Source organism: Buceros rhinoceros, unplaced genomic scaffold, assembly GCF_000710305.1.
Source record: "Buceros rhinoceros silvestris isolate BGI_N320 unplaced genomic scaffold, ASM71030v1 scaffold46931, whole genome shotgun sequence".
NCBI lineage: Eukaryota > Metazoa > Chordata > Aves > Bucerotiformes > Bucerotidae > Buceros > Buceros rhinoceros.
The window spans coordinates 8,581-35,685 of record NW_010396893.1 but is presented as its reverse complement, the minus strand read 5'-3'; the positions used below and the strand labels follow the sequence as shown (position 1 = coordinate 35,685).

The 27,105-nt window shown below is 36.6% G+C and overlaps 1 protein-coding gene across 1 annotated transcript in view; it reads right to left on the bottom strand.

Moving 5' to 3' along the window:
* Positions 1-782: 782 nt before the first annotated feature.
* LOC104502089 (vacuolar protein sorting-associated protein 13C-like) overlaps positions 783-27,105 on the bottom strand; it is a gene marked incomplete at both ends in the record, with an annotated part of 33,769 nt that continues 7,446 nt past the window's right edge. The window contains 25 exons of the mRNA XM_010146013.1: positions 783-899; positions 2,228-2,381; positions 4,058-4,117; positions 4,276-4,352; positions 4,794-4,947; positions 5,485-5,624; positions 6,607-6,685; positions 7,165-7,294; positions 7,651-7,768; positions 8,445-8,571; positions 9,258-9,394; positions 9,752-9,866; positions 10,025-10,217; positions 11,294-11,436; positions 13,250-13,344; positions 13,924-14,059; positions 15,222-15,284; positions 15,716-15,887; positions 16,539-16,645; positions 17,486-17,613; positions 17,932-17,989; positions 22,066-22,146; positions 22,871-22,930; positions 23,569-23,628; positions 24,463-24,572. Coding sequence (XP_010144315.1) covers positions 783-899; positions 2,228-2,381; positions 4,058-4,117; positions 4,276-4,352; positions 4,794-4,947; positions 5,485-5,624; positions 6,607-6,685; positions 7,165-7,294; positions 7,651-7,768; positions 8,445-8,571; positions 9,258-9,394; positions 9,752-9,866; positions 10,025-10,217; positions 11,294-11,436; positions 13,250-13,344; positions 13,924-14,059; positions 15,222-15,284; positions 15,716-15,887; positions 16,539-16,645; positions 17,486-17,613; positions 17,932-17,989; positions 22,066-22,146; positions 22,871-22,930; positions 23,569-23,628; positions 24,463-24,572 — 2,814 coding nt within the window. The remainder of the gene's footprint in view (positions 900-2,227; positions 2,382-4,057; positions 4,118-4,275; positions 4,353-4,793; positions 4,948-5,484; positions 5,625-6,606; positions 6,686-7,164; positions 7,295-7,650; positions 7,769-8,444; positions 8,572-9,257; positions 9,395-9,751; positions 9,867-10,024; positions 10,218-11,293; positions 11,437-13,249; positions 13,345-13,923; positions 14,060-15,221; positions 15,285-15,715; positions 15,888-16,538; positions 16,646-17,485; positions 17,614-17,931; positions 17,990-22,065; positions 22,147-22,870; positions 22,931-23,568; positions 23,629-24,462; positions 24,573-27,105) is intronic.

The following is a 27,105-nucleotide window of genomic DNA, read 5'->3' as shown; positions in this document are numbered from 1 at the left end:
ATACATAATATAAATAATAAATAATAAAAACTTCTAACTGTCTCCATATCAATCATCTCTGGAAAGAAATGAGCTACTATTCCTAGAAAAATATTCAAGCAATAACCATCTCTCAATAACCAAGCTATTGGGTTATTTTACTGCAATTTTCTATCAAAAAGGATGTTGCTATATTGCATTTGAAGAGAACACTTTTGTGTACAAAATCTTGTATGAATACACCATATGATTTAGAGATGGCCACAAGCAAGATAATTTTTATGAATTGTGAATTATGAATTGATAGCTATAGCCAAAATTTGAAGTGAAAGTTACCCCCTCTTTCTCTTTCTCTCTCTCTCACAGTATTACAGCCCCTCTCAGTGGTAAAAAATAATCAAGAAAACAAAACCAAAACAAGAAAACCAAACACCCTAACAGTTCAAACCCAAAGAAAACAGTTTCAAGTTTGGGGGTTTTTTATCCTAAATAATTCAGGTATGGCAAAAAACATCCAAAGCTTAGTACAACATGAAAAGCCATCTATAATCAAACCCCTTCAAAACATCAACCTAATTATCTGGAGAATAATATACCATGCTTTTCTAGCTGCGACCAAAACATGACGACAGACTAGAAGCTTGACATTGAAAAGAGTAACAGAAGGCATGTTTGTACAGATAACGATTAAAAAAAAGTCAGATGTTGAAATTTTACAACTTAAATACCCTTTAGCCCAAAGGTTAGCAGTTGCTTTGAAACCAAATTACTACACCAGTTACTACTAACAAAGAATTTAATACCTTGTATCTTGATCTCTGCAATGTTCTTTTTTTCATCACAAATATTTAAACAGAAGGCTTCCAGCTTGGCAAAAACCTTGAAGTCAAAGACATCCTTATCCTTGGAAGGTCTAGCCACTAGAAACAAGATAGGAGGGGCTTTTCAAGGCACATGTAATTCATATTCTCACTTAAACTCCTGAGAGTATGAGATTTCTTTCGGTCTATGGTTTGTTTGTTTTTTTCCATTCAGATGACTGATTTTTTTTCCTATAGTTTCTTTCATCACTGCTATCATGATTAAGTCTGTAACATCCTATCTTATAGCAAGGAGTCTTCTTCTGAAAGCTACCATACTGAATGAAGAGTAAAACATGTCAGTATTTGCTTGTAATTCTGTGTCTGATACTAGTTCCATTTAGAGATGACTCTCTATTGGAATAATTGGGGTTTTTTTCTCTTAAGTTAATCTAAAAAAAAATATTTTTTCCATATTTTACTTATTTTTAACATTACGTCAATAACTCAATAGGTTCACAGTGGGGGGGGAAGTTTCACATTACCTATCTAACATTTCCTACTCCAAGATCCTAATCCTCAAACTTCAAGATTGAAAGAAATGGCAAACCTTGGAAGCCTATTTCCATCAGTCAACATCCAGGTTTTGCAAGTGTAAAGGCTGGGGAGAGTAAGGTGAGGTCACACACAAGTGTCAGAAACTGTCTACGGGGAAGATCAGAAGCCATCAGACCTCTCTAATGGTCTGCACATTCACTAATCAAAAGTGGCAAAGTGTTCATCCAAGACCTCAAATACCTGTGCGCTTTGTTAAACTGTACACAGCAGCAGCTTCATTTTTCAGCCTGCAGTTTCAAACCTAGGTTATTTAAAATTATAAGCAATTCTGAACATTTTCCACTAGACACCTCTTTTCCTGCTCATCTGATGCTTGAGCTTTGCAAGTTGTGCAGCTGCTGCCCTCTGAGCCTATTTTGATATAAATTCATTTTTTTGTTTCAGTGCTACAGGAACTGCAATATTTTCATTAGGCTAGCAAAGGACTTCACTGTTTCTTTGAAAGTATATTTAAATTGCCTAGTTCAATCACATCACATAATCAAAGTAGTATTTTACCTCCTTTATTTTACAGTGAACTCTTAAGATCAAGCTGCTACTTGAGTCCTCTGAGCTCACAGCAATCTAATTCACTCAAATTTAGGTCTATTTGTGAAATGGCACTGAAACACAAGATTAGAAAGCTCACCTGAAGACACCATTTATGATAATAACCATTGTTTCATTTATTGGTTTTTTTTAAATCAGTCCTCCAGCCTGGTAAGCGACAGTCAAATGAGCTTGGATCCTCACCCCACACTACAAAGCTAATCAGATTTCTCTGGATTAATCGGTTTGCCAGCATGCAACACATCCTTTCAGAACCATCATTTTGACAAACACAGCCGTACCTTTCTTCAGTCTTGTCTCATCTTCTTGCTTTTTATCTTTAGTTGGTGTGTCTCCACTACTTTCATTGCCCAGTGGTCTAACAGTTGTTAGAAAACTCACTGCAGACATAAGGGCCTCTGTGTGCAGTAGAAGGTTCAATGATGAAAAAGCTACCTGTTGAAAACTTGACATGAGACTTGACATGACAAAAAAGCTAACTCACAAGAGATGCAAAAGCACCCAATGGAAGATAACAATTTCTTAGAAACAGAAAAGCTGCATGTGTTACACAATGAAGCATAATGGAAGAAACTTTCTGTAAAGCAGAAAACTGGTAAGCTTAGAAAATAAGGAAACCTAACAGGAACCAAACAGCTGTAACAGCTATAACCTCCTCGGTACAAAAGCAAAGAGACACAAAATTAGTTTAGAAGCGTTAAATGAGTTAAAAGGTAGATTAAATACATTAAAAACTTAATTAGGTAACTAAGAATGGTACACCTGAAGTAAGGTAGTCTAACATAAGCCAGGATTCAATCTTCTCAAGCAATATGCTCTGTCAAACACAGGCTCCCTCTTGAATGCTTCTACAATAAACACAGTACTACGCGAGCAGCTAAGTGGCAGGGGGCTGCCATGTAGATACTTAGTAGAAAGGAATTCCTCAAATCCACGAAGGGAGTCCAAAAGGCCTGCGGTGTAGTTTAGTAGAAGTTATTTGCTTGAATGGGCTTAAAACTGAAAAAACAGCCCAAATGCAAGTCTTCCAGGCAGAGAAGACCCACTGAAAACGTGCAAGGCAACACCTGACAATGCACAGAAAGTTGAGTTCTCATAACATCAGCACTATCCCAACTGAATGAAATCGACCAACACAGTATGTATATCCACCTCAGCAGCACTGAGGCAGCAGAACTGTCAGCCCCTGTTGCAGCTTAAGGAACCTGTTCTTGGCAAAGAGATTCCAGTATTAACTAGACTTCCCTGATGAAATCTATAGATACCCTAAAACTATCAGGTGGCAAGTGAAATATTTGAGTCTTCATACCAAAATATGGCAGGCAAAATCATGCCATAAAGTTAAAAAAGGGCCTATCTCAGAAAACTGCCAGCCCTTTGTAGTTTATTTCCAGAATTCCTCAAGACACCGTTTTTCCTGAGATTGAAATCTCTGACTCAAACGTACACCATTAGTGCAACAGTTAAAATAAAGAAGTTAAGTGCTTGCTGTTTAAGAACATTTCCCTATACAGCAATACTTTCGAACAGACAGAATTTTCATTCTAGGGTCTATGACAAAAGTGATGGAGAGGGACAAGGAGTACTGCAAGAAGCTCCCAAGTCATGTTTCAGAGGAAAAAATTAGAACATGTCCCCCTCCCAATCTTGTCCTGCCAAAAAAAAACCAAAAGAAAACCCAGCAACAAAATTTAACTTAAATGGATTTAGATTTCGTATTAAATTTAGCCAGAGTGCTGATTATGTGGCACTCAAAAACCAAACAGATTATTTGACTGGAAAGGGAAAGACTTCTAGACCCCACTACATTTGCCCATACTGGGTATCTGAACTTCATGACTCCATAAGCATGAGAAGATGCATTCTTACATTATTTTGAATTTTATTCAGATGAGCTAGCTAGACTGGTTTTTAATCAAAAGAGAGACTAATATACTGCTCTTATATTAAGTTGTATGAAAACCTGCAAGTACATTTTAACACTTCACATTTCCCTGCTGCAAGGCCAGGGCAGAGGGGGACAACAGGAAAGCCAAAACCCCCTTACCAGTTCCTCTCTTCAAAGCAAGCAAATCAAAAGAAAATAAGTAATAAAATCTGCAAGCACTCACTTGAATCATCTGTTCAGTGTTGTCAAAACTTGTCTGGAAGTGTGGCCCATTTCTGTCAGCCTGAAATTAATGATTCACATTAAAGTTAATATTCATTCCAACCAGTCACTGTGCTCCTCAGAAGACACAAAACAATCCACTAGCTCTGAAGAGCAGGTTTAAGACTTCGTAATATACAAAAGTGCTTGAAAAATAAATTTTAAAAGCTTTACGCATACCTTGATATACTCCACCTTCAGAAGGTCTAAGCCAGGTTTATCTGAGGAACTAATTAGATGAATGGGTGTTTTTTTACCTGTAACATAGCACATGAAACACATAAGAATTAGGGAACTATCTGTTCTTTCAGAGAACCAAAGAATTTGTGCCTTGAAAATAGGGACTGACTTTCAGTCCTGTTTGTTAAAATCCATTGCACCACCAAACATGAATCACTGGTTTCTCTTTGTTAAGTCCAAAATGTCAAGTCTGCATCACTTCACCATCCAAAGATGGAGCACTAAGCTATCTATTTATCTATCTAGGAAGCACTATGGTGGGAGTCCAGAGTTTATCAACTGTACCGAAGGGACATGCAGTGCCAGCAGACAGTTCTACACTATATATTGCAACTGGAAAACTAGACCAACATTTAGATTTCAGTGAGCACAAGCGACAGGAGAGCCACAGTTTCAGCCTAACTGCTATATATATATACACACATGCACTAGCATACTTCCCTTCCATTGCTTATTACCTCCAGTTTCATAGTAATCCAAGCTTATTTTCTTTAAATATGACACAGCTGCTAAATTATAGGTCCTGACAGTAGCTTCTGTCCCAAGATGCATTACATCAAATACAAGTACTGTTTCCTCAGTTTTCTTTTGCCTGGTGAGTTCTACTAAAACCTGGAAGAGCAAGAAATACAAAGTTATACCATGTTTTCACATGCAGTATTCTCACCATTCAAACCAACAATGAAAAAAAGTGCTAAATTCATGCTTTGCCTGCTTTACTAAAGTACTGCTTTTATTACAGAGTTAAAGAGTACAAATAGGTGGAAAAAAGCAATTGATTGACCGTGAGAGATGTAAATATCACAGAAATATTTTGGGATTTGCTCTTTGCAAGTGACCTGCCTGGGTATTTTTAGCTGTTCATCCAGTGCGAATTTCCCACTGCCCACTCCCAAATTATGACTCGGTTCTATTATTTCCTACCTAAAATACACCAGTATGGGGCTTTTTTGCTGTTTGTTTTAATACATACACAGAGATTAAATATGTATATACATACCATATGTAAAAAAACAACTCATGCATAGAGGTATTTTTTTTTTGTTTGGTAGCTGTGTTTTTGCATCCACTAAATCTGGAGAGCACTAGTAATAGAAAACTGGAATTTTTAAAAAATATTCTTTATGTAGAAGGTAAAAATAGAATTACCTCTTTAATTTCAAATTTCAGCTGAAGATCTATCAGTTCCTCTTCAGCAGCCTCCTTATTTCTTATTTCTTCTTCTTCAATTAGTGACCTTTCAGTTGGTTCAGAGCTTTCCTCAAAATCAAAATATTCTTCTTCAGAGTCTACAGAAGAGAAGCGACTGCCTCCTTAGTAAACTTCTTCCAGAAACGGGGGTAAATATCCCACCCCCTCTTTTTCAGTCCCATGAGATCTTAAACTGTATAAGCAGTTCAAACCTAATCTGACAAAGTATACTTTTTAGATCTATACAGATTTCTTATGCATCGGATGAAAAGTGAAGCCCCATTAAGGAAAGCACTAGAGTTTAGCTGTACCATTAGACATTCGAGAACGCACACAAGAAAAACCAGTTATAAAGTAAGCTCCAGGAAACAAGTTTCCCAGGTTCCACTATGGGAAAGCTCTTTTCCAGAACAGGCACAGCAGTAAGTGCTCAAATCCAAAATGCCAATACAGTAATTTGCTGGGTTTTATTCTAGTCGTGCATTTTCAGAAAAAGGAGAGCTTTGTCAACACAAAACACTCAGGACAGTAAACGTGTGATGTTTGTAACAGTCTGGTTTTGCCACGTGTTGGCTTCTTAATGCAAGTGTACACATCCTTCAGACATGTTATGCAATTTTTTTTATGTGCTTACACTAAAATATGTGTCCTGAAGTGATGGCAGCAGCAGATTAGTATTTGGCTAAATCCAGTTTTGGATTTCAGTCAGATCTGAAATAACAGGTTCCTCAATACTTTCTGTTAAAAACATGTCTTTTGACAGCTGAATAATTAAATCGGTTTGATAATGACATCCTAATACAGTTGTTAATAGTTCACTTTTGAAGAGTTTGCTTATGCTTAATATTAATTAACCCCCAAAAAGGTTTTTTTTTCTTTTAATAAAAGCAAGTTTATTGTTCTGAGGTGACATCAGCATCTCAATTGAATATTCTCACACACTTGAAGTTAGAGATGGTTAATCATACTCATTCTCTACTATCCTGTAACATTTTGTAAGATAATAACAGCCTGAAAATGTTAGCTACTCCATAAGTTATGGCCTTCTGCTTTTACAAAGGCATATCTGTAGCTTCTTACCTGACACTATTTCTGCTAACAACTGGGGTGTATTACATAACCCTTTACTAACAACAGGAATTGTGGGAATAGCTGGTACCTAGAAGGAAGAGACAAAAGAAAAAAAAATTATTTTTAAGCTTGTATAACTTGGTATGTTCAGTCTAATTTTCTACTGAAGATGCTATGTTTCACCTTGCCTCACCCATATTACTCGAAAAGGGCAGTTTTGCCAATACTTACACTGAAACCAGCAGAACAAAGACAAAGGCTAAGGTAGCCTTGGTTGAATAAGCCCAGCATGGTCTGATGTTAAACCATAACAAAGACACTTTGCCTAACTGAGCTTGGCAACAGACCTCTTATTTCAAGTGAAAAAGACCACAGACCTTAGCAGGAATTCACTCTTACAAGGATCACTTTGGTAAGGTCTTTTTTTTTTTTTTTTTTTTAGTTACTTTTTTTTAGTTTTTTTCAGGTTCCTTTTTTTTTTTTTTTACTCTTTAAAAGTTCACTTTTGTAAAGGTTTTTTTTTTTTTTTTTTTTTTAGTTCAATTTTGTTAGTTATTGTCAGCTTACCTTTGTGCTTGGAACTGACACAGATGACTTCTGAGGCAATGGAATGCTATTTATCAGATCAAAAACTTCCCTGATTTTCTGATCAGAGAATCTGACATGCACCAAAGGAAGTCCGCCTGACACTTTAAACCTTTTATTTAAAAAAAAAAAAAATCTATTAAACTCCAAGACAAAAAAAAAAGTACATACCAACTCTCAATTTAAATCTTACCAATATCTACACTAATATACAAAGATCACACAGCAAAGCTAATGATTCTGCATTAAAAACACATCTTGGACTTAAACAGTATAGTTAGCAACCAGTGAACGTGACCAGAGAACTACTGGCCAAAAAAGGTTTTATAAAAAGCAGTAATATACTATTATTTCTTAAGTTAATATACATTCAGATTGTAAAGTGTAATTGAACCTTTGGGGAAAATACAGTTTTCTTTTCTCTAAGTACATAGTAATTAAAAAGTCTTTTCGACATTAACATATTACTTGGCCATCCTGGCATCTCTTTCCACCATTGATTTTGCCAACTGTACATGAATATCCATAGGCTGTAATATGTGCAAAGTTGATGGATGTTGAAAACGAGCCTTCTTCCAGTCTTCACCTGCAAACGTTCATTAGATTTAGATGAAAAACACTGCTTCCTAATTGCTTTAATTAAGGTATCAAAGTAATCACATAGCATCTCTAGGAAATGATAAAGAACCCACTCACAAACTAAAGAAATCTAGATCAATGTGGGTAAAGGATTTCAAGAGCTTTTGAATCCACTTTCAATAGTTCATAACGGTATATCGCCTTAGCAGCCTTAAGCCCAATTCTAAACACTAAAAGATGTATCTTAATGTAGAACGCTAAAAAAGACAGACACAATGTCCCGGTTTGAGCTAAACTTCCTATCCACACGGATAGGTAAATATAAAACAGTAACCTAGCATTCTGTTGACCGCACAAACTTAAGTCTGAATGCCAATTAAGGCTAATTTTAGTTTAATTTTCCTGCATATGATGGAAACCATGGTAGCTCCATGCATTTACATAGCTTGCTAGCATCAAAGTGGTGACACTTTTTGGTCCAAACAAATAGCAAGCAGCTGTTTGAAGAGAAACTAATTTTTTCCCCCCCACGGTTTAGTACCAGACATGTGTCTTATAATCTATATTTTAGTTAAAAACTGATTTTTGTTTGCCTTTTTTCTTTAAAAAAACATATTTATTTATTACAGGTAGGCAGCTTTCATCAGCCTTTTCAGCAAAGAGAAACTAAGTTGTTTCATTACCTGTTCTTGCAAAAAGAAGTTGCACATTTTTTATTTCCACGTCAAACTTATCATAAGCTTTGTCCATAATCTCCTCTAAAGACGAAAAGCTAGAAGCTTGACTACTGCCTTGATTTATGCTGTTCAGCTAAACACATAAAGGACATGACAACGTTAAGCCTAACATTTACATACATGTGCTATTAATTCTGGTGAACATGAAAGAGATGATTCACAGGTGTTTACGGTTGATATTTGGACTCTTGCAAAGGAGATCTTAAATCAATTCACACCTCACAAGGAATAAGTGATTTTTTTTGTTACTGCTATTAATTCACTTAATTCAAGCTACACAAAAATAATTTTTCTTGTTAGTTTACAAGTTTACTGTTGGAGTACAGCTAAAATAACTGCTTAATCATCAACTAAAATCTAGTTAAGTTATTGTAATCATTCAATTTTATAGGAACATGGAAATCAACTTTCAAACTCCAAGAGAAAAAGTATATTCTTTTTTAAAAAAGGCTGCCATATGACGAAAGAGGAAACAAAAGTTCATGTGTCTTGCTGAAGAAATTAGAGACATTCAATAAGCTATTGCAATAATCATCACAACAGGAAAATGTATCCTGGGGAGATTAACTTAGACAACTTCACAGCTCTGAACACTTATCAGATTGCTGACCGAAATTTATCTGGTAAGAAATATACTAAGTGACGACACATTCACACAGATGATCATCTTTGCCCTTTGAAAACAAGATTGTTTCAGATGACAGGTACATTAAAAGAGTATTTCCTTCATCTGAGCTTATAAAGAGATCATTTATATACCTGAAATGTACCAAAGTCCAAAATCAGCAAATCTGATTTTTCATGGTAGAAACCCGTCTGTGGAACCACAAGGTAGGAAGGTTTCAGATTAATCTTCAGGTCAAGGACTTTCCGCATTTCAATAATATGAACTAATCCTTAAATAAAAAGGAAGGGACATTAAAATGGAAACGCTATTCACTAGTGAAACATTTGTACCAGTCAAGATATGAAAGAGATGCTATCTCTGAAAGGCAACATATCTTGAGAAAAGACGGAGTTTTGCTACGTTCTGCTGATTTCTTACTGAACTCAGTGCTCTGTTCCACAAAACATCCACTAATCCTCCAATTCAAAAACTCAAGGAAAAACCCAAACCTACTATGACCAGCAATCAAAACATAAGCCACTTGCTTAGAAAATCATATTGAAACATTAAGACAGTCAAGACAACTCAAAGTTGAAAGTCAGGTCAAACCAGGACATTCCTTAAGAGAAACGTGTTATTATCTTACCTGTAGCCGTTCTTTCCTTGATTTCTTCCAGTTTCATTAATGTGGCTGTTGTTAATCTTTCAAGATCCATTCCCTTACTTGTCTGAAAGAATTCTACCATTGCATTTATTGTTCTCTTTGGAAAAAAAAAACAACAAAAAACCACACCCAGGAATTATCAATATACACAGAAGTCACTCAAAAACTCAACAATACAGTTTAAAGAGCACAAAGATAATAATGGCAGAGAAAGGAGAATCAGAAGAAATGATAAGAGTTTCGGTTACTACTCACTGCATCGTATTTTATTTCCACAGGCTGTGATTCAATAGTAAGACTCTGGTCAGCAGTACTGTCCTCTGGGTTAACATTAAATTCTATCTTAAGTAGAGATGACTTGCTATCCCCTATGGAAGCCACAAGAGATGGTACAATGTTTTCTTGTCTCAAGCCGGTAACGTACCAGTTTTCAAGCTTTGCCTCAACCCTGAAGAAGATGAATAGTCAAATATACTTAATTAGAACACAGAACATGGCTCCATCTAGGAAAGACAAGCAAGATAAGAAAGCCTTTGACAAAGCCAAACATGACTGGCTTCTCAGGACTAACATCCCACATGGTTAAGAAATTGTTTCAGTAATTAACTGGAAAAATAAATAGGAGGCAAGTTGTTCACAGCAACACAAGGAGGGTATTTTCTATTACGTGCAAGGTGTACTGAATATAACTTTTAGCTCATGTTTATTAAGAGACTTGGTTGCAAGAAAGGCAGGATATTTATGCTACAGATGAAAAAGAGTAGGAATGTTAACTATGATGTATTGATTTAAAAATCAGTTATGGACTTGCTTTGGTGCAAAGGGGTATTCTCTACCAACAACTTCCCTGAGAAAAGTGTTAAGTGGAGTCAGTAAAAAAAAAAAAAGCTTTTTTTTTTTTTTTAATGCAGCATACAGGCTGCACCTCTAATATTCCCAAAAACGGTTTTTAGCAAAAATATTTCAAGAGTCAGCAGCTGAGCTGGTGATCTTATGCATGAAGTCAGGAAGTGAAGGAACTGCAAATGAACGCACAGAAAGTGCACAAATACATTTTCCAGACACTGAAAATCTTATTCCTTGACTGTATCATCCAATTCAGTACTTCTGCCATGCCCTCTCTTAAAACACGGGAAGAACTCCTACCCACAACTGACACAGTTTTTATTTTCTGTAGGAATTAAGCAACACGTTCAGTAGCTTGGCTGGAGTGTGTTAGCCAGACCACTTCACACTGCTTAGGTATCGATTCCCAACAGTAATATTCAGCACTTCAACTTTTGGATTCAATAAAGAGCTTGTTATTGCTTGTGAAGACTAACAAGTTCCTTCCTTCATTCCATTCTATGTTATTCACCCAGTTATGAGACCATAACTTTTCAACGATGTGCAGCTGCAGAATGCCCATAAATTTAAAAGTCAGTATGCAGCAAAATGCACTAGTCAAGAAAGTATTTTTAAAAGCCAGGGGTGGGGGGAAGAAGAAGGTGTTTCCACAAAAAAAGAAAATACCAATCCAATTACTTAATGGCTTGTGCTCCTGGGCGCTGTGATATTTTGGTACTTAGATCAATTATCTGCACTTTAAGCGTTTCTGCCACATTCTTGTCTTCTTTAATTGTAAGAGAAGTGCTTAACAGCTTCAGTGTCACAACATGGGCAACATACTAGTGAGAAAGACAGAGAAAACAGATTAGTCATCCTGGTATGAATAATTTTCCAGAACTTCTAATTTCAATAAATATAACAAAATCTGTTATTTAAACCTATGCCAGTCAGCTAAAGTAAGAAACGCATCCCTATGTAGGAAGCAAATTATAGAGTCTTTACCTTCCTTCAACCCTTATCAGTCATTTGTTTAACATAAAAGAGTGTATTTCAAACGCAGAGCGGATATAGTCTGTATCTCTTTTCATGATTCAGAGAAGTTTTTTTAAACCATGAAAGCAGGTGTAGCTAAACTACACTCAGTAGCGGGCTTGCAAGATTAGCAAACAAAACCATCATAATTCCACCAAATAATTACATTTTAAAAGACAGTGCATATATGCCTTTACGTTTCTTGCTGCTAAATGCTATCTCTCAATGTTGTCAAGAAAAGGTTTTGGCTTCCTGACTGAAGTACCATTTTATGACTTTGTCAATCAGCAACTTACGAAGATTCAAATAATACTTCCTATCTGAATTTGCACCTTTCTTCAGGATACTGAGAGAGGCGAAAGCACCTTGACACTTAATTTGTCTGAATTAAAAATGCAAGTTTTTCTACACATGTAGGCAAGGAAATCAAGAAGCAGAAAGACACAAGAAAAACACCAGTACTGGGCACTGTTTGGGCTGTCTCTTCTTGGTTGGTAAGAGATGTTTGCTGCTGCTCTGCTCTTTTCTGTTTGACAGGAATACAAGTTCATACAGTAGCACACAAGCATCTCTGCACTGAATCTCCCCGTGGGAGGCACAGGCAAGCTTACAGTAATTAAACTGAACAAAAATGTACAAGGTTGGAAAGCTGAAGGGTTGGGTTAGGGAGTGGAGATGCCTGCTGGGATAAGAGATATTGCCCTTGAAGTAAATAGTCTTAATGTAAAAAGGGCTTCTGTAAGTGATGAGCAACTGAAAGCAGAACGACCAGTCATGTCGAGATGTAAAACAACAATGCTGACGGTGCTCACAGAAGAATACTGAGAGAAACCTAACCATCTCACATCTCCGCATCTACTTTCTAGCTTTCTTCATATAAGCTGTCTTAAGAATACTATACCTTTAAAGTTCAATCTTTTATTCCTTTGCTTAACAAGTCAAAAAATACCTGTCACAAAAAAAATTTTTTTTTCTTTTTATGCTTTCCTTTGTGAAGTAGAAAAAGATGTATTACAACTGAAATGATTAAGTCATTAGGACAAACTTTTTAATGGAAATATAACGTGATCCTTCTAACATCCCTGAAAGCTATAATCATCACTAACCACACGGTAATGTTCACCTTAATATAAAAAACAACTATTCAGACATCAGATTCAAACTGACTTTGGATTTAAAAAAAACTCCCTAAATAAAAGACCCAAAGCACAAACCAAAAATACCATAGAGACTAATTTAATTTCAGCCAGAACACAAGAAATAGATGCAATGGAAGCAATGAAAAAGCTAACAGGAATCTTTTTTCATTTACTTTTTTATTCTCTTCAAGTTGCAAATAGGTACCTATCATCCAGTTTCTGTTACTTCTAAATCACTCCAGATTAGGCTTGTGCACAAGGCAGAAGAACACCAAAGACAATAGGCATTCTTTGTGTTTTATGAAGGGTTTTTTTTTTAATCTTCTTTGTAACATTCAACATAGATTTACCTTGCACTGCACACATTCTACTGCTTATTTTAAGGCTAACATGCACAAGAAAGGTTTGTTTGGGTTTTGGTGTTGGTTCGTTTTGGGTTTTGGTTTTTTTTTTTAAATCATCCCCTTAAGAAGTTGCTTACCTGCTTTGGTAAGGAAAGATGATGGGAGCTGTCACTATATCCGATAGCTGTATAAAGCTTAGCTTTCTCTTCTGGTGTCATTAGTTCATCAATAGCTAGAAACCAAAAAAACCCCCAAAAACTTGCACTTTAATTAGTAACAATAAGCATTTTTCCTCCCATTTGTTTTCTACGGTACTTAGGTTTTGCTGACACATTTCTCTGATTCTTCATACTGCACTAAGTTCCATATTCTAAAATAATTTACATAGAAGCAGTCTTCGATACATTACATACGTGGCACTATACTGACATAGATTATATTACAAGAGTACCCATCATTCCCAATGATGAAAACAGCTTTGAGGAGTACTATTAGAACAAACCACTGGTCCAGACAGCGAATCACCAGAGAACAGCATTGCAGTCATCACCTGTTACACTACAGGTATAAGCTCCACACTCATCTCCTTACCAAGGTTTGGAAAGGCCTATGGCCATTTCTGAAGTATGCCTTATCGGCCAGCTCAGTATTCACTGACAGTAAGTAACTCGACAAAACGGCTCGCTATAGCATTGCACTGTTTATGCCATACTCTCTCCTTCTGTTTAGTAGGAAGCAAAACATAACGTTCTTCACTTATATAAAAACTTAACGTCTCTATAGAAGATAGTGCATGACAGTCTACACCTACTTTCAGGAACAGGTGATTCTTCATCCTCCTTTTTCCTAGATTCTCTTTTACCCCAGAAACCACCAAACCATCCTCCACTTTTTTTTTCTCCTTCAGTTGTCTTCTTCTTCAGTAGTTTTTGTCCTGATCTTATTGCCTACAAACCAGACATTAAAATTAATATAATTACTATATATTGTGTTTTTTCTGTAAATAATTGACAGTAAATAACGATGGAGAGCAACATCACCCCACAACAGATTAAAAGTACTTTGACTCACCAGACAAAAGAAAAAAGAAGATAGTGGTGGGGGAGCATGTGTGCGCACGTGTGTGGAAACAAGCACGTGTTACCTTACTGTGGACAGCCCTTTTTTCCTACACATTTCACTAGCATTTAGACTACAAAAAGGCAGGAACCACATGAAAAGTCAGTATCTAAGAGGATACAAGAAGCAATTACATTCTTTAAATCTAGTAGTAACAAACCTGATGACTGATCCTGTACAATTACATGTATTTAAAGTTTTTAATTTGTACTCAGGCATTTACTCTGCATTAAAAAAAAGAACCAAGGTCTAACCACAAACATCTCAAAATTAGAGAAAACACATTATTACTTTTTAATCTTCACTTTATTACATAAATTCCAAGTATGTAGACAGAGGCTACACTGTCATGAACAGGAATTATATAATGCAACTACAGAGGTTAATTTTAATGTTAGGATTTTAAAAAATAGCAAGCTTCTCAAGACAGTTGTCTATTCGGAGCCTGCCCTCAGTGTGCTACTTAATCTGAACCACGGATACAACACTTTTCATAACGTTGTAACATGCAACTCCTTGTTAAGTATCACAAATGATTTCCAAAATCAAATTTAGCTAGAGTCTTCCTCTACCTTTTAACAATTCTCTCAGAGGTCCCTTTTAGTTAGACTGGCTGCCCCCCAAAAAGAGAGTATCTGAAGGTGTAGGTAGGATTCCAACAGCTCTACGTGTTTGATCTTGAACCGCTGCAGAACCAGTCTTGAAATAACAGAAGTCAAAGGAAGAAAAGAATTATTAAATCATCACCCCTAGACAATTTCCTGAATGGTACGAAGTTGGTAGCAGGAACACTGTGAAAACACACTGGTAGGTTTTTCCAAACTGATTTCCAGTTTGGAAATTGATACCCTCTTGTCCCAGGACAGGAAACTTGCCTTCCACCTCCCTATCCTATCATAATCAGTAGCAAAAATTTTTCCAAGATATTATCACAACAAAACCATTCTGTTTGAAACGTTAGAATATTAGTGAATAAAAATTATTTCTTACCTCAACTTGTGCTTGTTGTCTTGCTAAGATTATATTGAAAACATCAAGTTTTCTTTCCAAGTCCTGTAAAAAACATATAATGAAATTATTTGCCTCTAAAACACATTTAGGAAAGGCTCACCACTACAAATTCTCTACCAGCTCCCCCATATTTATGCCCCAATTTCTTTCTTTCAAGGGTATACACCCCAAAAATTCACTAGAAGATGAAACTCAATGTTAGGCAGTCAATTTTTTTTCCAATAGATTAGTCTTGCACTTCATTAAATGCATCCAAGTTCATTAATCCACAAGCAAAAAGGGTTTATTTAAATGGCACTTCCCTAGTATTTTTCTTTCCACAACAGGTTAAACTGAACTTCAAATTAAAATGGTATTTCCACCGAACTCTCATGTTCTTGTAAAACCACCAATCTTGATTCCTGTCACGTATATTTAAAGAATTATTTAGAAGGGACCACAACATACTTTCTCCGAAGAGAAAGAACACATACCTGAATTTGCCTCTGTGTTTCTTCTGACAGTTTACTCTGAGTCAACTTGTTCTTGTACACATTTTTGTAACTCTTCAGAAGATGCCTGTGTTGTTTTATGTTACTCCATGACCACATTCGAGTATGTCTTTTGATGTGAACTTCAAGAACACTGTTACCTGCATATTTCCACCTACAATAATTCCACACTTGTGAGCAACTTCCCATTTCACTTGTGCATTACAAATTGAAAGTTGTAGAGGTAGTTTATTAGTATGCAAACGCTTTGTTTACTACTCGTCATTTGAGTAACTTTGTTTATAAAAATTCTAATGATTTTGACACCACTTTTGAAAAATGGACTGAGGGCTTATGTTTAATTATTTATATTCAGCCTGAAGAACTAACTCTACATAGTCTATTGATTTCTGCACATTTGCAAATTTGCTAACAATATTAAGTGCTTAGAAAAAACCCAGAAAAATCTGTATCAGCTCGAAACTTGAAAAATTAGAGTTGACATACATGTTTCCCATGCAATACACTTACTAGTTTTTGTCTTTGGCCTTTCTAAAATTACATTCTAACGTCTAGAGGGACCATCGGCATTTTGTTCAGAGACTCTGGGGACCAGAGTTAGCTTTGAAAGTCAAATTTTTATAACTTGGCTCTTTTACATGCTCTCTTCTGCAAGCCTTTTCTACTTGGCTAAGCAAACCTCTGTGAAAGTCATAATGATATTTGAGATCTAATTTTAAAACTACATTTAACCACAAAGGAGAACGAAGAGACTAGAGAGGACTCCAGCAGCTCCCAAAAAAACGCATGAACGTACACAGCTTACCACTGTCTGGCATTTTTATGGAGAGATACATTTGGCCTAAATCTTCTGTACGGTGCATTGCGAACCATGTAATCTATGGACTCCAGAAGGTCTATCATGCTGAGATACTAAACACAGAAAAACAAGTTTCTCAGCAGATGTTCAGATTTTGTTGCATGCAGTGCTTAAAGTACATGTATACCATGGTCTTCAACATTCCCCAAACTATACGAAGCTTTAAGCCTATGCATTTTCATTAGTATGTAAACGCGGACCAGATAAACCAGCCATACCCATCACTCTCAAAGGACACTACCATACAAAATTCTGGTTTCCTTGCAGAACTACAATAATTTGTGTTTCTCTTAGCCTGCTCAGCACAAAGGCTTAGGCTTTCTCAAACCAGTCGTATTTTCTTCATTTGTCAATACACACTTTCCCCAATTTCAGAACTGTCTTTGCATTAGTTAACCTTATTATACTGTTCTGAACTCAGATTACACTGTGACATCAATAAAAGCTGTAACACTATCTGGCAAACTAACTGTGAACCGGATTGGGTTCCTTCACACTTCAGCGGGCTTTGCTGCCAAAGCCAGCGTACTCCATTCATTCCTCCCCTTGCTTGTGTCTTGGCTTCTCTGCAGTGATAATGTTAGCTTACAGTTGCATAAGGGCTACTCCTATGAATGATTCCATCCTCCCTGTGAAAGGAATGCTATTGGAAGGGCTGAACACAGATCAGATGGACTCCAGAAGGTGCACAGGTAATAGGGTCAGAGCGTTAGGAGCTAGCACCAGGAAGTGACTGTTGCAGAAAGGAAAAATGATCCTACACTTTTCCCCAGTTACTGCTAAGCACTTTAGACAGTCTAATTGCATATAAGCAGAAAATTCCCAAAGAATGTTTTCCTAACAGATCATCACAAACTCTGAAATAGGTGGTAACAGATACCAAGCCAACTCACCTGTGGCTTGGTGAATTCAATGACAATTCTCTGGACTTCTACGTTACAGTCAAGCTTGGGAGTTTTCAGTTCTACTTCTGCATATGGATTGATGTACAGTCTTGCAGAGGCTGATACTGGTCTAAAAACTTAAAAGATCAAAAACTGAGATTAATTTTATCTTTACAACTGAAGCATGGGAAGCAATCTTCAAGTACTTATTTCCATGGCCTGATATCAAGCACTTAGTACTGATAACACGTATGCTGAAGACGCACAGAATCAGGATGTAATTCTTAACAAAAATTAAAGTAGCCCAGCAGTAGTCAAAAGGCACAAAAACACTGGGGTTTTGCTCAGTTTTTTGTAAAATAAAGTTAGTGTGGGCATGCCTACTTGATTAGGTCAGGTTGTTTATACTCACACATTCGCAACGGTTTACAGTGACTCGTTCCTAGCTTACTTACTGTACTGGTAGTCTTCAGGCTGGTTATATCTACTTGGAATTCCTCTTTTCAGCTGATCCTGTAAAGGAATATGATACTGTCTAGCAACTGCTGAAGAGCATTACTTGTTTACAGTTCTCTCAGCTTTGAGTAGACCAACACGTACTTTGCAATGGCATCCTCCCCCTACATGGGAAAGCTAACAGAGCACAAGCACTTAAGAGTGAATGTTTTAAACACACTAGATTAAAAAGAATTTTAAGCTTTCCGTATCAGTTTTTGGTCAACATCTAAATCTTGCAATAACACCTGATGTGTGTTAATTTAGAAACACATAGTTCGTGAGTACACTCAAACACGTAGCATAACAGATCAAGCACTTGTTTATACACTCCTTGAAGATACTAAGAGAATCTATCCACGTTCCAGCCTTCCTCATTTTTAGCAGATAAGGAGGCCACTTAAGCCTTCTGGTATTCTGCAGGTACAAGAGGAATTAAAGACAGAATGAAGTCAGGAAAATAACAGAACAGCCCAAAAGGCCTAGAAATATCATGCTAGAACCAAGTCTTAATTCAAAATGAGGTCTGTCTAATGCTATAGTTCTTTATTGAGAATGCTATATTCATGCCCAAACATCTAGTTTCAGAATTGCAATGGCACAATCAGGCAAAACAGAAGGTCTGCTTTTATTAAGACATGCATACTAGCTATTACATTAAGACAGACAAAGTGCTTGTTCCATTATATTTTATAAAGACTATCAATATTATGAGTTGTTTTTACAAGGAAAATATTTTACAGCTATGATTTTATTCAACCTAATCTTTTTCTCAGTTCCTTATTTAAAAAATGGGTTTGTACTTCAAAGATACACTTTCTCATTAAAAATACTTGTATTTCAACCTATTTTCTGTCTGCTGATCTATCAATAATAAAAGCTAAATTTCAATGAGATTAAGTATAAAACAGCTAATCTCAAAAACAGCCATACGCTCATGTTATTTAAATATGAAGACTGTGGTACAAAAGTAAGAGATTGCTACAGATTTCACAGCTTATTCTTACTACAACATAGACCAGTTAGCTATGATAATAAACCTCATTTCCTGATAATGCTGCTTAAAATTTAGACCAAAACAAGCCTGTCTGAATGGCAGACCGAGCCTTCCAAGAAACAAGCAACACTAAAAAATTACTTGTAAAATGTATCGGGGTACTTAATACAGATACCCTTCCTACTCAAGGCATGTCACTTGCTGTTTGTTCAGTTCCTGTATTGCTTTTTAAATTCTGAAGCAAAGAGGACTTAACAAGAGAGAGAGAAGATTTGCACAAGAAATCTTATGCCCATGATGAATTCCACTTTGCCCTGCGCTTCATAAGATGTGTTCCGAGTTTATTCCTGCTCTCCCTCTCTTCCCCTTTTAGGCACGAGGACTCAAAGACAACTAATCACAATGGACAAATTTAAACTAACAGAGGCCATCAAATAGTCAAGAGACGTAAAAATTCAAAGTAACAGAGACGATGCTCATATGCAAAGTGATACTAGTGTACAGCTCCAAAATTGCTAAGGATTTCAAGAACTGAAAAAACTGCATGCGGTGAGATGCTTCACGTCCATAGGCGGTCAGAACACGGGAGACTATTTGCTACACTGGAATTGCTGTGCCTCAGCACTCGATGAAAAGTTTACATGCAGGATATGGCATGGGCTTTGGAAACAAGCAACTCCATTTTACAGTCATGAAGGGAAAAAATTCCCAATTCTTTCAGAAAGAACCTCTTAAAAACTTGCTGGATGATGGAATAGAAAATGGTACTTTCCAATACATAAAATTTCAAGTTCAACAAATCCACATGAGCATCTTCGCTTGCAGCTTAGCCAATAGCAAGTTCAAGTCTCCGTGAAAAGCATGGAGACCTAAGCTGCCAGACAGTGTCACCTGATTCACAAAGGATATTTCTGACAGTGCTGGAATGACACATTTGAAGTGCTGAGATTTTTGATGCTGTCAATTCAAACTGTGTATTCATTTGTGTTTACATTTCACTTCCAACTGAGCTACAAGGAAAATATCCACAGGCAGGTAATTTTGAAGACTCCCATAGCTAAAGTAACTTGGCTATTATTAAAAACATGTAAGCATTTCTGCTGAACTGAAAAGGCAGAAGTGGAAGTGCTCTGAGGAAATTTAGCTCTTCGTAGAACTCCAGGGGAATTCTATGCAAGGGACTCGAGACAGGAAGAGAAATCTACACATGCATAGTATCTTCTACATACAGTGAATTTAGACCCCAATTTTGAGATAATAAGCAGTGCCCTATGAGGGAAACCAGAACAAAAATAAAAGACTTAGGTTTCAAATTCCAACGAACATTAAATGACTGGCTGGTTTTACACACTTGGTACCTGGTACCAAGTTCACAAGGTTAAGTGTACATTTTGTTACGAAGAGAATAAAACAAAAATAAAGATACATGTAAAAGATGAGGACAAAAGAAAAAGTAAACAACTAGTATTGTACAAGGACACATCTGTATAACCTTTATAAACATAGTTGGTCAAAAATGTACCATTTTTGCCCAGAGAACACTTATGCACCCCAGAAACAGAATGCAGATGTGTAGACAGCATGCACTGCACATCTGATCTTCTCCACAACAGAATAAGATGAGATTCAGACAAACCAACAACAGTAATCAGATGACCAACATTCCAAGCCAAGTGACTTGTTCTTCGAATCCATCCTTAACTTTATTTTCAGAACCAAAGATATTCAGTAAAGTACCACCCAAAAAGCTCACTAGAATAACCGTTTTTCCATTACTGTGAGCTCTTTTAACCACGTGATTGAAGTGGCCATCTGAAATAAACTTAACAGTAATAATGCTTTTGCAACTCAGAAGTTCTCAGCTGTGGTACAGAAAGAGGATGTGTGCCCTCAGCCATAATTTATGTCTATATATCTACTCTATTTGTACTGCCGAAGTTTCCAGTTCCTCTTCTGGGAAAGAAAGCAAAACAAGTACTCCACACACTTAAAATATTACAAGTTGCAGTATTCCACCACTCTCCTAGCTAACAGCAACTCAGAACATGAATTAATGGGAAAAAACTAGACATACACTCCAGGAAGCATCCCCTAGGCTCTCAATCTGGTTTTATTCTTGCCCTGTAATTACCATTTTAAGATATTTGCTGCTCATTCTGTCTTGATTTACCCACACTGCCCTCTTGCTGTCTCTCATCTTCTGCACTGGAGCACCATCATATATTTCTCTAGTCTCTACACCACCTGAGTTTGCTTCAAGTTGTAAAAAAGAATTTCCAGCATCACCCTTTCCATATAGTCCACCTAACCTCATGTTGAAGCCTTCACTGTCTAGTCCTACTGTGCACCCCACATTTAAAGGTGTAACTCTCTGTTCTCTGTCAAGCACAGCATACTCATTCAATCATCCATATCATTTATTCTACTAAAGCTCCTCAAAATTTTGGCAAAGCTACTTCCCATAATAAGGGATGCTATTTCAAATAACTACATTAGCGCCTCCGCATTGTTTCATTTCTTTAGATCTGACAGTGGATACTACTGACCTACCTAAGCTTTGGTTCATGAAAAAGAAAAAAACTTTTTTGTTTTAACATCACGTTCTTCTGCCTGGCTTCACTCTACTGGTTAACTTCAGACATGCAGCTTCAGTACCCCGGATAGCATGTGATATAAGTTCCTGTTCTGATAAAGATCTAATATTCTGAGTTTTCATTAATTCTATGCTCATTTCCTTTCTCAATATAGGTTTTTTCATTACAGTACTATTGAAAATATGAGTAATAGCTCATATAGCCCAGTTATTTAGGAAACAGTAGTTGGTAAACAGCATGAAGTCCAGACGAATATTCCAAAAGAACATGGTTTTAAAGGCGCAGTTTCTGACATTTCTAAAACCTATTGGGATTGACAGTACATGAAGTTCACAAAAAAATATTAGCTATCAATGATGCAAATGGAGTAACATATGACCCTGGTATCAGAATGCAGTTGCCCCTAAGTGTGAGGAGTGGAGTGGAAATCAGTATGATGTAGTTTTGAATAATACAACAGCTATGGAAAATAGTATTGCTTAATGCATTTTCTCCTACATTACCAATATTTGTTCACGGGATCCATGATAATATATTTTGCTGTGTATGTTCCAGTAAGCACTGAGGCAGTCCAGGCACAAAAGCTGCAGAGGAAAGAAAACATTCAACAGACTCCATACTCAGAACTGAACCCATTCCACAAACTTAGCTTCCCATTTGTGAAAACAGAAAACAAATGAAAGCAGACTAGACAAATTGACCATTAGTACTGAGATGAATTTAATCTTCTAATCCTATTTTTCAAGTGAAAACTGAATTGCTAAAAAGCAATTCCTTAAAGCACACAAGTTTACGTACACCCATTAAATACAACTCTAGCCTGCAGGGGCGAGGGTGCGCAAAACCAACATTTGGCCTAATAAAGAAGCCAGGCCTATTAAACCCTTCCTGGATCATTCCAATAATCTCCGAGACCTTTGCACACTCCTTTCAGCATGGAGTTGAGGGGCAGAGAGAACAGAGACACTGCTTACCTACCAGAACCGCAAATATGTTCGGCATACAAACTAGAAACAGCAATGGGACAACCTATTTGAAATCATAGTCACCATGCAGACTTGTGCACAACGCATTTAATGAGGGGATCAGTGTTTGCATTTAAGGGAAATTATTTAAACCATGGAGTTGAAAGTTAATGCCTTACATAAAGCTAGTTACTTGTGCTCCACTTCTGTTTAAACACACAGCAAAATTAAGAAAGAGAATTCACAAAGCAAACTGTTTTTACAATTTTTATTTTACTTCTCTCCAAGATCAGTTGCTCTCTTCACTTGTGTAGGAAAAATAAAAAAAAACCCACCACATTACCTTGTATATTATTTTTGCAGCTTCATTCAGAATAGAAGGTGTCCAGTTTTCATTTGTTGTCTAAAAATTCAAAGTGATGAAAGTCATTCTGTGCATCTTATTTAACACATTTGCAATTTTATCCTATACTTTCAAGAATGGAATGCATTATTTTGGTGCTACGAGATTACAGAAGCCAGTTTCTATACACTCATACACACAAGTCAAAATCCAACATAAGACTTGTCAGTTTGTTCAATTTTTCAACTCCTTATCCTACTCGTAAAATCTTTAACATCTAAGGAAAACAGAGGTTAGCTGAAATTCCACCCCTCCCCAGCCCCCCACCCCTAAATTTCTCAAAAAGCCTGGAAAAATACCACATTCTTTATCATCATGATGCAATGTTCACCCTTATTTATTTAGTAGGCCTGGAAATAAATAACCTGCCCTGCAAAAGTAAACATATTCAATTTTAAAGGTCGTGTGGATCAAAAGAACAAATCACTAGCCTCAGAAAGCGTGATGTTCCTCAGTCATCTTCCCTTCTGCTTGCACAAACTTCAATAAAACACTACTATTTGCATGAATAAAAGATTGTCTTCGCTTCCAGCTATATGCACTTGCGTTATATCACCTTGATACATGACTTGTCCTTCATGCTACTCCAAAGACAGCTGAATCAAAACCATAAGAACATGCATGCACACACACATTACCAGTAAACTAAGCTCGCCCAACGTCATTCCCAAGGAAATCGGACACCGTGGATCTGTGATCTACAAAAATAAATAACAGGTTTTTACTTCTCTTGCTGCAAACAGAAATGTATCATTTAATTAAGTTGACTGAAATCCTGAGCTGTTTTGAGGGTCTTCCTTTGCTTAATTATTCTAGCTGAAGCATTCCTGGAACCTCCCAAGTTGGGCCAAAACTAATATGGCTGTAACGTAAAGACTTAGAACTTCAATTCAAGCTGAAAATTTTCTTTTGGCTTCTAAAATCTTCTACTATAGAGTGCCACATCTCAGTCAGCTACATCATTTTATGATTCATTCCTCCCACCATTTTTTAATTTAATGTCTCTAGAAACAGTCTCAAAATAGGTCTGAGAAATACTCTATATCCAATGCTTTTCTTTTACATTCAATTATCTCGTCAAACTGCCTTATCTTTTTCCTAAAGTAAACTGGAAGCAGGCTACAATAATACCAGTTTAGTTCATCTACACAGTCCCATTTATCAGTTAAGTGTTTTCAACTGTTTGCCTTCAGACACATCTGTAACCCCATGAGTTTCTGCCATTCTGGACTTTGCCCAGGACACTGAAAAATTCTGTACATCAACTGCACACACAAACATGACAAACAGCCACCATCTACATTTAGTGAACAAGGCACCACCAGACAAGGCAAAAAGAGAGAATACTGCACAGATGCAAACTATTTCTGGCTTTCAGTCATATCTGGGGTACAGAAGAGATTTGAAGAGGTACAGAAGGAACCACGTAACTTTTTCAAGGTGATAGATAATAATTTCTCCCTACGGACTGGACAATCATGACTGCACTGGAGTCCAATTTAAAATTAAGAGAGTGTGTTCCAGATACTTACATCGTCTTCATATTTGACATGAATGCCTGTGATCTTGACTTGCACGTTTTTGATAACTTGAGTTGCAAGCTTTTCTAAGAACGTATCTTTCTTCTCCTCCTTTGGTTTGTCTAAAATAATAATTTAAAATAAGTCAGTATTCAGTGTAGTAGCTGCATCTTGAGTTCAACCACGCTAACAGCTATACTAATGTAAATTAAATGTCTACTCTACCACAAATATTTATCTTGTAAGCTTTCACTTATTTAGATTACATATTTGCATTTTGTTCCTCTTCTGTACACCCATAGTCAGAAGATGTGATGCCAGCTGCGTGTGCACAACACACCATAAGAAAATTTCAGTTTAAGTTTCAGTCAAAGCAGTTTAGGTTACAGCAAGTTCTTGTTTATTTAATAAGACTTCTCCCCACTCATTCCAAGCTTTTCTCTTAAGAGTCCCTCAGCAGTTAACTAAGGGTTTCAACAATTAAATACTTAAGGTGGTGTAATTTAGCACAAAATATCCTTGAACAACCAGGTGAAGATACTTGCACAACAAGAGACTAGTCCATTAGAGCCTTTCATACACTACTGCCTGAGAAAGTTAGATAGCTGGCATACCGTAAGTCAAAAGTTACTCTAAGATATTCCATTTCTTCCATACTGGACTTACACCGTGACCATTTAAGCTAGGTTCACATCAGACTCTGCTATGCCATGTAACTGAACTTAGGCTGAACAAGACAGGGTAGCAGAATTTGCAAACCCCCAAAAGTTCTGCATTCCACCAAAGACAAACGTATGCATGATGAGGCGGAGGGTGGAATATTTACAGTCCCTCATTATTTAATAACATAAAAGGCTGAGCATCTTAACATTTTACATGAAACGTGGCTAGATGAGCTGTTTGTTCTCTAGCTATCTTCACAGGCTACCCTGTCTTTTCAGTATCCACCTTACAAAGTGGCTATGCCAGTGAATGCCACTCATCAGCCTACCAAGCTTGCACATTTTTATTAGAAATGCCACAGATGGCTCAAGTTGAAGAAACACTGCTGAGTAGAGAGAAATAAGGACTACAGGTTCTGACTAAGTTTAGGGTTGCGCTCTGAGATGACTTCTCAGCTCATTTTAACTGTTTGCAATTTCTTAAACATGTAATGTACACTGAACACCACAAATATATACCACAAATGCATATATCTTTGTATGTCATGCTATAAAAATTAGGATTTTTTTTTTTAAGCTTTATGAGAGGTTTGGGAGATCCCTTTAAAACTGAAAAGACTTTGCTACTGAACACAATACATTCTTCTAGTCAAGAGAGCATTTGATTTCAATTAAAAATTAGGATCTCAGAAGAAACAAAAACTTTATACCACTTTTACACACAACCCACATACCCTCCTATTAATCATTTCTTTAAAACTCCCACTCTGTATTAGCAGAAACAAATACAATACCGATCAGGGAAAAAAAAGGCAGAAGTGTTTAGTGAAGCTCCATGACCTTCAAGAGCAAGCAGACAAACTATTGACCTTTTTCCAGCCAGATGCAGCTACCATCAGCAGTAAAAATTTGATACCTTACAAAGCTTATGGTCCCCCAAAAGTTTTCACTCCCATTACAGATCTCTGCTGCAGCTTCCTCCAACATCGAATACGTAACAATACAACCACATGGGATATGGCAACCCACTCTTAGTCACATGCTAATCCTGAAGAACTGCATGGTTTGGTACTTACGGACAATGATTATCCTCTTGGGGAGAAATATCAATTTAATTGCTGTTAAAATACCACTAAGAACACTATGCTAGCTATTTAGAAGCTAAAAGGTGCTGAAAAAGACTGTTCACTGCTATATTGTCAGTATAGACACAGATTTACTTCACATAGCTGTTACTGGAATATCATAAAAATTAGACACAAAGGTATCTCTTCCACATGCCGTTTTTCCAAGTCACAGTGAAGTGCCACCAAATCAGGCTACCAAACGTGTACATTTTTGTTCCAAATGCTACAGATGGCTCAAGCTGAAGAAACAGGCACAGCTACCCAAGTAGAGAGAAATGAGGTCTCTTTTCAGTCTTATTGGATCCAGATAATGAATGAACAGCAAAAAAAAAAAGCTCTCACCAATTTACATCCTCCCTTTCAAACAGAAAAAAAAAAAAGGTATCAGTGGATGTATATCCAAGACTAAAACTAATCCGAACAGAAAACAAAAAAAAGCTTTTACAAAAGTTAAATGCCGTAACTTTTACCCACCTTTTGAGTGACCATGACCTTTAAAGGGTCTCTTAAAATGCTTTTTATACTTTTTACGTTTACGTCCTTTTTCAGTGCAAGCAATTTTTTGGGAAAAGGATAAAATTCAAGTTAGTAAAACAGGAATGTAAGAAAGCATAAGACAAGATGGAAGGAAGTTTAGCCTGTCTTAAAGCAGAATGCCTTAGTAAGAACTCATTAAAAGCTTTTAAAGAATTCCAAATCTGTTAAGGAAGCAATCAGCTACTTCTCGTAGCACAGAGCCTTATTCTTGATAATTTATGTATTCCTAAATTCACTTTCAGAGAAGTAATTGAAGCTTTACTTTTTTAAAATGCCATGAAGTTCAAAGCCCAAGTAAGCCAAGCAGCCAGTACAAACTTCAGATTAAG